Source organism: Chaetomium globosum, genomic scaffold (genome assembly GCF_000143365.1).
Source record: "Chaetomium globosum CBS 148.51 scaffold_1 genomic scaffold, whole genome shotgun sequence".
In the NCBI taxonomy this organism is placed as follows: Eukaryota; Fungi; Ascomycota; class Sordariomycetes; order Sordariales; family Chaetomiaceae; genus Chaetomium; species Chaetomium globosum.
Genome location: NT_165976.1, coordinates 68,836 through 79,244, shown reverse-complemented (window position 1 = coordinate 79,244; position 10,409 = coordinate 68,836). Strand labels below are relative to the sequence as shown.

The following is a 10,409-nucleotide window of genomic DNA, read 5'->3' as shown; positions in this document are numbered from 1 at the left end:
CCTTCCACACCCACCTCTTGCCTACTGATGTGATTTGAAAAGAATTTTCACAAAATCTCGGCGTCAACACCACCAAATACCTGTGTTTCTTTTCTTGAGACCCGCATTTCTAGCCCTAGCTGATTCACACCTGCCAGAGAAGCATAAATACCCCTCCTCTCTCCTTCATTCTTCCTTTCTCTTGCAACACCACAACTCCGACATCCAAGTCACTTCACCTCGAGAGACCATCACAATTGCATCTCGATCCTCTACCATCTTGAGCTAAGACTGCTTCATCAATCTCTTCATTCAAGTAAGTAAGCCTCCCAGTTCCACTTGTTTCCTTCGACCAAAACATTCTGGATCCGACTTCAGCAGCTTCGATCAAGTCGCGTTGCAGAAGCCCCATTGCTGCCAACGTCACCTCCATTCATGACTCCAAGTCGCGAGCCTTCAAAACGGAGCTCAATGACATATGTGTTGCTCGACGCGTTGTATACTCGACTAATGTGGCTTTCCAGATTTCTAGAAATAGCACATCACGATGCCTCCCAAGTCGAAATATACCAACAGGGCTGAGGACACCGCTGGCAATGCCAATGGCGACGGTCCGCTTTCCGTTCTCACTGCTCGAGAGCAAACCATGTTGCTTCAGGGCCTGCTTACCGTCCCTGGTTTCCCTGGCGTAAGTCCATCCTTCTGGTTCCTTCGCTTTGACGCTTCCCCCCCAGTGCTCTGGTTCTGTCCCAGAAACACCGGGACTTTCCTCTCCGTTTCACCGGTGGTTTCGGCCTCGGCTGTTACATCAGAGAAAACTCCAGAAACTCCCGCCCAACGCGCCCGCACCTGCTCCCAACGCCGCTAACACACACTCTCCAGGGCATTCAAATCGACTACCCCAAGGTCGCCGAGCGCATGGGCCTGAAGAATCCGCGTTCCGTCGCCAACGCCTGGAGCCTTATCAAAGGCAAAATCAACGCGTACGACAAGAAGTACCGCGAGGACAACAACCTCCCCTCCGCCGCCGAAGAGGCCGCCGCCGTCGCACAGGCCGACGACGCCGAGGACGAGAATCCGGCCCCCAAGAAGCGCGCCCGCGCTTCCAAGATTATTAGCGCGGCCGCCGCCAAGTCCGCCGTCGCCCCCGCCCCCCGCTGCCGCAAGCCCGCGGCTGCCGCGAAGGCCCCTCGCTGGCCGAGGCACTCCATCATGGGCCCGCTGTCGGAGCCCCTCGCCACCCCCGGCGAGTGGGAGGAGGACGAGGAGGAGGCGGAGGAGGAGATGGGTGCCGCCGACCTGGGCGAGATTTAGGACCATGTTGTTTGTTGCCGTGGTTGGGAGCGCTGCCTCCCCTCTCTTTGCTGTCTTGTTGTTTTGCCTTTTCTTGTGTGCCGGGAATTTCCTGGCTTGGAGTCTGGGGGCGCTGGGGCGGCTGGGCGTAGATTAGCAGAGGCCTGAGGGCCTGCAGGTAGCAATACCTGCCCCATCAGGCTGGTTCCTTTGCTTTGTGATTTGATCTAAAGTGCCATTGTCGCCACTGAATTCAGACCGACAGCATTCTTTCATCCTGATATTTCACCGCAGCGCACAAATCGCGAGGACGGGCGCACCCTGCGGCGGGGATACAGAAAGCGAAGGTGGGTAGAAAAGGCGAAGAGGTTCACAAAACGCAGAGGGGCCGCAGAAAGCGAAGAGGGACATGAACAGCAGAGCAGGCCTGTAGTTGCTAGAAATCTCCGGGCCTGCCCTGTCCCAGGTTGCAACAATGGTGATTTTGTGTACCAGTTACTTTCCGGCTTCATGTCTGACCTACCTACGGCTCGTCGTCGCTGGCTGCAGTATCGTCGGCATCGGTCGCGGCCGCGTCATCGTCCGTCGCAACATCAACATCGGTTGCGACGTCAACATCGGTCGCGACGTCAACATCGGTCGCGACGTCAACATCGGTCGCGACGTCAACATCGGTCGCGACGTCAACATCGGTCGCGACGTCAACATCGGTCGCGACGTCAACATCGGTCGCGACGTCGGCATCAATGAACCTGTCAAATTCGAGTTCACCATCTTTGCCGAAGATGCCAGCAGCGATGGCGTGAAATTCCGGACACGTTCTCGCATGGTGATCCAAGGCCTCGGCGACCTTGGTACTGAATGACACGAGTTGGCCAATCGTCTTCGTCAGTTCTTTGATACGTGCCTTGTCCGTCTGAGCGTTGTCGTCTATCGACATCCTTGCGCTGCGTTCGAGGATCCCTTCCGGCGTAAGGGCGCCGATGTAAATCAGCACCTTTCTCATCTCGTTGGAGTTTTTACCCTGAGAGTTGGCCCGTTTCTCAAGGTCGGCGACCTGCCGTTGGAGTGTTTTGCACGGTCGGTAAGCTGTTTCATGTCGTCGACGGTCGGCCTAGTATCGAGCTTTTTGTTGTGTAGGGTGGTGAGGGACTCGACATCTCTGATCCTGGTGTTCAGTTTATCGAGGTACGCAAGAAACACAAGACGAACTAAACCGAGAGGAATATGCCCAGCACGGCCCGCCGAATCCGCAACGTACCCTCCTGATGCAAAGGACAGCCATCCAGTACTGAGGTATTACGAGCCACAACGTAGGGCAGGGTCATTTCCAATGGCTGGGTTGTTACCGCCATGGTTGGCCTGGTCGTCATCGGATTCATTAGTCTGCTAAAGTTACGCAAGTTCTGGTCTGGATTCATGAAACAGATCCGCCATCGTGGGCGCTACAGCAGCATCCCTGAAGGCCCAATACCTTTCACTGCTTTCAGCCGTCTCGCCTGTGCCCGGAGGCGGCCCACTCCCACGAAGCTTGACCCTGCCAAGCAGCAAACAGACGATCTCCCGAAGCCAATGTGGGTAGTTGGAGACGACGAGACACAAGAGTTTGGCAAGGGTCCGGGTGGATAGCGTCCATAAGTACCTACCTAGGTAAGGAGGTTCATGCGGGGTAACTCAGTCTCTGGGAGGTGCAGGCCCGAGGGATGGAAAGGGTAGCGCTAATGCTGGCAAACTTGGAGGAACAATGAGGGGAGCTGGAAACGGCGCTGAATGAACCCCACCACAGTGACCATTTGGTGTTTGGAATAGAAGGCGCTCGCCCCGCGGGGCTCAGCCTTATCTCTCATGCAACTTGCAACTTTTCTGACAAGAAAATGTACCAAACTACCACCGAGCGGCCCTCTCCTCTAATACGCCTGGGAGTTATTTGACGAAACAACCGACCATGGAATCCGCGATCCTCGCGGCTGCTGCTTCCGGCGCCTCTCCCGAGTTTGGTATTCTTCGCAGCAAAGATTACAGGAGGTGCGAACATGAGTCTGAGTTGATCTAGACCATCATCGCAGTTTGAAACTGACCATCATCGAACACCAGGTCGGTCCCGATTCCCAACCAATACCCAGCCAAGCCCTCGTCATGGACCTACCGATTGTCACCAAGCGAGACATCCTATGCCCAATCTGAAGTTCACCACCCAATCTCTCCTGGAGACACGATATCAGATGCACGACTCAGTTCAAAGCCAACATACACCGTCATAATTATTCAATATTACTCCTAATCGAACATCATTCGCATCGTACAATAACAAGAGACGCCAAACCATCCCACGCCAAAACTCAAGCCCACCTACAAAACATGTCCCAACTCCTTCTCCGTCCACTCCCACAACCTCCTCGCCAGCTCATCATCCGTTCCCAGCGGACTTGCCTTCCCCGGGATACCGACCGGGTGATAAAACTCGCCACTGACCACCCCCACCGTCGCGACCGACGCCCACAACTGGTTGCGTACGCCGCGATCCACGGGCGTGAGCAGGTTCAAGCCGACGGCGACGCGCGTCATGCCGCGCACGACGGCGGGCACGCCCGTGGCGCGCTCCATCAGCGACGTCTGCACCACCCCCGGGTGCACGGCGGCCACGGTCAGCTGTGGCTGGGCCCGCGCCAGCTGCCGCGCCCACAGTATGTTGGCCAGCTTGCTCTGCCCGTACCGGCCCACGGGGCCGAGCGCTTCGGCGTCGGTCTTGAGGCTGTCAAACACGATGCCCGCTTTGGGCGCCATGTTGTGGCCGTCGGAGGAGAGCGAGATGACGCGCACGTCGGCGACGGCGGATGGTGCGAGATGGGAGGATTGTTTGATGGTGCTGTCGGTGGTGGTGGCGGTTTTTGTGAGCAAGGGGAGGAGGAGTTTGGTCAGCAGGGCGTGGCCCATGTGGTTGGTGCCGAACTGGGACTCGTAGCCGTCTTTTGTGAGTCCGGGCGGCGTGGCCATAATGCCAGCGTTGAGCATGAGGATGTCGAGGCGCGGAGAGGTTGAGAGGACAGTGGCCGCGGCCTTTTTGATGGAGGCGAAGGAGGAGAGATCGAGCTCGAGGACTTGGATGACCGCATTGGGGACTTGCTGTCTGATCTCGTCGATCGCTGCGTTCCCCTTTTGGATACTCCGCGAGCCTAGCCAGATGAGGCTGGGGTTGTGGCGGGCGTATTCGAGGACGGCTTGTTTGCCAAGGCCGACGTTGCCCCCTGTGACGAGAATCACTTTGCCATCGAGAGGGGGGATATCTTTCTCAGACTCGAAAGCTACCGATTTTGTTTGGCAGATCATGATGGAAATTGTGTTGGTCTGGTGGAAAGGTGGTGTTGTGTAAGGGTCAGACTGACAGACGTTGGATAAGGGCGATGGCGAGATGGTTGGCTTCGGTCGCGGCCAGGGCTTAGAAGAGAAAGATGGAACTGGGGTATGGAAGGATTGAGCTTGTGAATAGGTGCTGTTGTCGGCAGCTCACGGGCTTTATAGAAGGTCTCACCATACCGCTTCCAGATCTCGACTTCTTCAACTCGCATTCAACCCGGCTCGGACCGACCATTCATTTCAACATCGGGCAAAGCGAGAACCCGAGCGAGGCGTCAAGGTATCATCCTAAATGCGTTGATCTTCCACCTTTCCTAAAACGGAATACAATCGAGTGGAGTCCTTGGCATGAATACCCCTAGCTGCCAATCATCTGAATTCATAGCCCTGGACCCCCCCTAGCGCCGAGCCAGGCTGAGTGAGGTGAGATCAACGTCACCTCTTTCCAGCTGGCGGCCATAAAAAGTCGCCATGCTCATTCTGGAAAACAATGTCGTGGAGTGAAACGAGGAATTTTGTTTTTTAAGTCAACTTTAGCGGACGAAGATAGGAAAACACGGCATAACACATAGCCACGTCACTGACTCACTGCAGCATTTGATCGAACCACACCTGACGAGTCGACGTTGGGCCTTTCCGTCGGCAACATTTGCTGTGCTGGCCTGCATCTACGGTAACATCCCGCTCGTACATATTCCGAATTGCTCGTCTTGCCCTATGGCGTCTATGGCGCAAAGTGAGTTTCGATATGGACCTCAATAGACTCCTTCTGAGTTGACCACCCAGCAGGCTCCGGTGACCTTTTCATTGTCAGCACATCCCTTGCAAAGCCCGACGCGACAACACGTCGATTCATACGTAGCCATGTAATGAGAGGGAAGAATGCCGGCAAGTTCAGAACTGATCGCATCAGGTCTGGCCCCCAGGCCGGCCTAAAGCGCAAAGGTGCCGTGGCGCAGGCTACGTACACCCCCGGAGCCTGGCAGGAAGCAGACGATGCGGAAGCGACTGCTGTGAACGGCTGGAAAGTGGTAACCCCCCACAGAATTGCATCAGAGCTTTCACTGCTGGGTTATGGGGGCGAAATGCAACCATACGTGATTAAGCTCATCCACAGGGGTAGGTTCTGAACCGGAGCCGGCGCTAGATTGGTTGGGTGTGTATTCGTTCGCTGATGGATCCAAGCATTGACGGTTGTCAAGCCGGAAATGTTCGCCATGCAGCATATCACAACTGCGACCGCTGACGATGACAAGATGTTCTGTTTCCCCGACCTTGCCCAGCACCCAGGCATCCTCCACTCCACTCTCTTCGCCGCTCAGGCGTTTTTCGACTTGGCTACCGGCCAGACTTATGGCCCGGTGGCCCGGCACCACCTCTCCAAGGCACTTGTACACTTGCAAGCGAGTCTTGATGACGAGAAGGAAGCCGTGGGGTTTGCCACCATGGGTTCCATAGCGTCACTGGCCATGTCAGCCGTCGTGGCGGGCGACTTCGAGACGGCCGTCAAGCACATGGACGGCCTCAAGAAGATCATCGATCTCCGCGGGGGGATGGAATCGTTTCGCTCGGACAGCATGATCGGGCACAAGGCCCGCGTGTAAGCCCACCCCACCCCCTCTGCTCCCGAACACACACCCTTGTGTTCCCTGTCCACACCCACACCCACACCCACACCCACACCCCCATAAAAACAAGCAAACTAACCCCACCCCACCCGTAGCATCGACATCGGCCTCGCCATGGGCCTAGGCCACGACCTGCGCTTCACGCGTGAGGACGAACTCTCGTGGTCCCCGCAGATCGCGCTCGGGCCGGGACGATCGGCCCGCCAGTTCCCCGAGCTGGATGCCGCGGTCCCGCCGCACATGCGGCCCGACCCGCGGCTGCTCAACGTCTGGGCCGACCTGCGCGAGTTCTCGCGCCTGGTGAACGAGGCGGCGGCGGGCCGGACCAAGATACCGATTGAGGTGATGTTTAGGCTGCGCACGTCGGTGCCGCATCGCTTGTTGCGCTTGAGGCTTGAGGGGGGGTTGGGTTGCCATCCTGGAAGCGGGGTGCCGGGGGAGGGTGGGGGTGAGGTGCCGCGTGATGCGGTGTTTGTGCATGAGTTGCTGAGGCTGTCGATGATGGCGTTTGCGAAAATGCTGTTGATTAAGTTGCATAGGATTGGGAGGAGCATGGTTGTGTTGGTGCAGGGGTTGACGGATGTATTGACGACGTGGCAGGTTGACCTGGAACGAAGCCAAGCTGCCCATGGTAGTACGTCTACAGGGATGACGGTGGGAGGGTGGAAGTTGGTTCTGTGGAGCGCGTTCGTGGCGGGCGTGTCCATTTTTGAGGATTTTGGCGAGCCTTGGTTGAACGATCTGGTGACCAAGGCGTTGTCGGCGCTCGGGTTGCGGACGTGGGATGAGACGAGGGAGGTGCTGAAGGAGTTTATGTGGGTCGATCTTGTCTTTGGTTATCATGGGAAGCGTTTGTTTGATCGGTTTTGGGGGGTGACAGAGTTGTAATTGGTGGGGTGCGTGCCTGGGAGTTGAGGGGAAGTGTCACTTACGGACCTCGGAGGGTGCTCATCAACACACGCAACGATCAAAGTAGAGGGACACATGTACGGGTATGCATTAAACACCCAAATGAAGCTATGTACTCGAAACCACCTCGCTGACCAAGTGAGTACTGCCAAACAGGTGGCGTACTCTCAAGCCATTTGGTTACCTCTAATCCAGCTCTTTGCCAGCGTCCCACGGCACTCGACTCCCCATGCTCATGACTTACAGGCACTGAGAGTACCACTGGTTGGAAGCCTGGCAGGTCGAGCCGCTCTGGCAGCAAGTAGGCCCCTGCCACCCCGAACCACCGCACTGTCCCCACTTGGCAGCACACTAGGTATGTTAGCATTGGAATTCTTACGGTGACCATTAGGGAACATAGGCTAAGAGGTCCGAACTTACGTTCCCGGTGTTGCCGCCCCCGTTTCCGCCGGTAGGCGTCGGAGTGGACGGCGTCGTCTGCGAGCCGCCACCGCCAGAAGTGCTGAGCTTGCTCTTGACGAAAGTAAGAGCTTGCTGGCCGTACTTGGTGCCGTACTGCTGGTGGGAGTTGGCGTCGTTGCCAGTGCAGCAGTAGGGGTCGGTTGAGTCGCAGTAGCTCTTCATCTTGTCGGCCGAGTTGGAGCCGCAGACGTAGCCGCGCGGCCGGGGGGCGAACTGGAGGGGTGTTGTCAGCTTTCTGGAGGGACGTGGGGTGCCCAGTGGAGTTGGACTTACACCCTGAGCGGAGCAGGTGCCGACGTTGTAGGACAGGCCAGCGACATAACGCGGGTTGCCCATCATGATGACCGCCTTAATCTGGTTGAGGGCTGCCGCCGAGATGGGAGGGGCTGTAGAAGTAATACCGGAGCCGCTGTCGGGGCCACCGCAAACAGCGTTGTCCATAATTTGACCACCCTGCCCTTTGTCAATTTATGATCCGGTGTGATTTGGAAAAGGGGGACCACGCACCTGGGAATACCCGACAAGCACGATTTGAGCGTTGGGGCACCTCTGGTTGAAGCTGTTGACGGCCGACGCCACAGCGCTTGTGCCTTGCCTCGCCGAGTCACCGTATCTATTCAGGGGTTAGTGTTTTTAAGAATAGAGCTCGGTTTATGCTACTTCCGCTGTACCACCACACGAAGCCTGCCCTCCGCACGCTGGGTAGCTGATGGGCTCAGCAGTAGCCCCGGGGTAAGCACCGAGAATCAGGTTGACGACCTGGCCGGCAGTACCGTAGCCCGGGGACACGGTAGTCTCGCGAGCACCGAAGACGTGGATCTGCGGGCACTGACGCTTGGCGAGGACGGCAGCATCCACAGCGTCGGCATCGACGGGCGACCCGCTGACGAGCAGCGCGTGCGCCGCTAAGAGGAGGGAGGCAACCTTGGGAGTGGGCCACATGGTGAAGTTGACTGCGGTGTGGGAAAAGCTTGTTCGTTGTTTGGGCTGTGGTAGGGGGAGAGCTACCGTTTGAAAGGGGGAGCGTGGATTGAGTCTTTATACTTCGATTTAAGACGAGTCCCTTGACTGACTTCACTACTACATGGTGCGAGGTTGGCCATTATGATCCAGGGTAACTAAGCGCTAGTTTGCTGTTCCACATGCCCGGTTGCTACCTGCCATACAACAGTAGCCTCTTGCAGGACTCCGACTCCCGTCAGTTGCATTCCGCTCCCCCGCCGAGTCCTGCAAAGCGCTGGTTGCTACCCCCTTTTCCCTCGTGGCCTCCGTTAGGGTGGACTGGGGTGGGCCGTTGTCCGGGGTGCTGTTCCGAAGTGGGACTGGTGTTTGACATGAGGCTCCGAGAGCCTTCGAGAACGTTTCCTTGCCCAGGAAAACCCCTGTATGCAGACCATACCAGCCCTACTATTTTTGTGGATGCCCACACATGTGGTCGCAGCGATGGGTAATACCCGGGCTGCCGGGCACCCTGTGGCCAAAAAAAAGCCGGACTCGGAAAAAGAGCACGAAATCAGGAAAAAAGAAGGAAGTAAAAGGAATTGAGAAAAAGGGGAGGAAGGAGATATCAAGAAAGACAGAGGAGCAAAGAACAAGATGTTTTTTTTTCTTAAAAAAAAAGAAAGAAAGAAAAAGACAAAGAGGGAAAAAGAATCAAGGACAAGAATGAGTTAGAGAAACCCCAAAACAAGGTAAAGATAGTCGAGTAAATCGAGTTAGATAAAAAGATAAAAAGTAGAGCTTGTGTTTCCGAATGCCTTTTTTTCGTTCCTCCAGCCAAAGGTTTTGGCAGCACCCATACTTGGAGTCCGGCTTTTTTTAGCCAAAGAGTGCTGGGGATCAGGGATGTTTGTGGGAAAGAAAGTCATGTGCGTCCGCCAGGTACGTGGCTCGTTGCATCAGGGCCTGATGAGGATCGCATCTTCCTTCCGGGTTTGTGCAATCTCCTTGGCCCCAGTACCCGGTTCTTTGATGCGAGCTGAACGCTCGATGCGGGGAGAGCCGAAGGCGGTTCCCAGAAGCCCATCGGCGGCCAGGGAAGATCCGAGGCTGGGAGTTTAGCCTTTAGCCTGAATCGGTACCCAACTCTGAGCGCTGCTCGATGCAACGGCAAGTTCCACTAGCCGGTTGCCACGCACTGCTTCCGCCGCGTCGTATCAGGGCGCGGATGAGCCTCCGGTGTTCAAAACGGGCTGGCAGTACTTGCAAGAGCATGAGGGAGGTGTTCTAAGCGGTCAAGTCCTGGACTGGAGTGCCCAGCTTCCGAAATGCTGACGGTTGATGGACGGCCAGAGAACGACTTGTTCTGAAACGAGCAGATGTGAGCCATTTGGCGTGCCAAGGTTTTAAATGAGCCCTCACGGACGGTGAGATGTACATTGGAGTTTATACACGACCGAGCCACCCCAGGTTGATCCTATCCCATCACCTTTTTGAGTTGTCTATTTTTGCCGTTGCACAGTTTCACCATCTATTCATTCTCGTGCAAGCTTCATGTCTGCTTGCCGGATTGTGACTGCCAACTAGCTGGCTTCCAATCCTGGGGGAGAATCGTGCCAAAATCAGGATCCTATCGGAAATGGTTGGTTAGTATTCTGGTTGTACAATGTGTCTCACTCAAGCGCACTCCCCTTCCATTGTGATTGAATAGGCCTTGGCCTCCCCCATGCCGTAATTTTTGCCGAAAGGGCCCCAAGGGTTGGATAACGGCAGCATTGGGTTGTTCATCTGCCTCCCCCGCCACGCTCCAGCTTCGGGTAGCTGGGTGCCCATCCACTACACCGA

The 10,409-nt window shown here is 56.3% G+C and overlaps 5 protein-coding genes across 5 annotated transcripts; 3 read left to right on the top strand and 2 right to left on the bottom strand.

Moving 5' to 3' along the window:
* Positions 1 to 526: 526 nt before the first annotated feature.
* On the top strand, positions 527 to 1,293 carry CHGG_00028 (uncharacterized protein; the record flags this gene model as incomplete). Its single annotated transcript, XM_001219248.1, has 2 exons — positions 527 to 667; positions 862 to 1,293. 2 exons carry the CDS (start codon positions 527 to 529, stop codon positions 1,291 to 1,293), a joined length of 573 nt encoding a protein of 190 aa, XP_001219249.1.
* A 454-nt stretch (positions 1,294 to 1,747) lies between these two features.
* Positions 1,748 to 2,901, top strand: CHGG_00027 (uncharacterized protein; the record flags this gene model as incomplete). Its single annotated transcript, XM_001219247.1, has 4 exons — positions 1,748 to 2,126; positions 2,289 to 2,356; positions 2,413 to 2,460; positions 2,590 to 2,901. 4 exons carry the CDS (start codon positions 1,748 to 1,750, stop codon positions 2,899 to 2,901), a joined length of 807 nt encoding a protein of 268 aa, XP_001219248.1.
* Positions 2,902 to 3,621: 720 nt separating this feature from the next.
* Positions 3,622 to 4,599, bottom strand: CHGG_00026 (uncharacterized protein; the record flags this gene model as incomplete). Its single annotated transcript, XM_001219246.1, has 1 exon — positions 3,622 to 4,599. The coding sequence occupies one exon, from the start codon at positions 4,597 to 4,599 to the stop codon at positions 3,622 to 3,624; it is 978 nt and encodes a 325-aa protein (XP_001219247.1).
* Positions 4,600 to 5,343: 744 nt separating this feature from the next.
* On the top strand, positions 5,344 to 7,042 carry CHGG_00025 (uncharacterized protein; the record flags this gene model as incomplete). Its single annotated transcript, XM_001219245.1, has 5 exons — positions 5,344 to 5,362; positions 5,416 to 5,745; positions 5,812 to 6,226; positions 6,350 to 6,888; positions 6,969 to 7,042. 5 exons carry the CDS (start codon positions 5,344 to 5,346, stop codon positions 7,040 to 7,042), a joined length of 1,377 nt encoding a protein of 458 aa, XP_001219246.1.
* A 361-nt stretch (positions 7,043 to 7,403) lies between these two features.
* Positions 7,404 to 8,567, bottom strand: CHGG_00024 (uncharacterized protein; the record flags this gene model as incomplete). Its single annotated transcript, XM_001219244.1, has 5 exons — positions 7,404 to 7,514; positions 7,584 to 7,838; positions 7,899 to 8,078; positions 8,133 to 8,238; positions 8,323 to 8,567. The coding sequence occupies 5 exons, from the start codon at positions 8,565 to 8,567 to the stop codon at positions 7,404 to 7,406; spliced, it is 897 nt and encodes a 298-aa protein (XP_001219245.1).
* Positions 8,568 to 10,409: the final 1,842 nt, after the last annotated feature.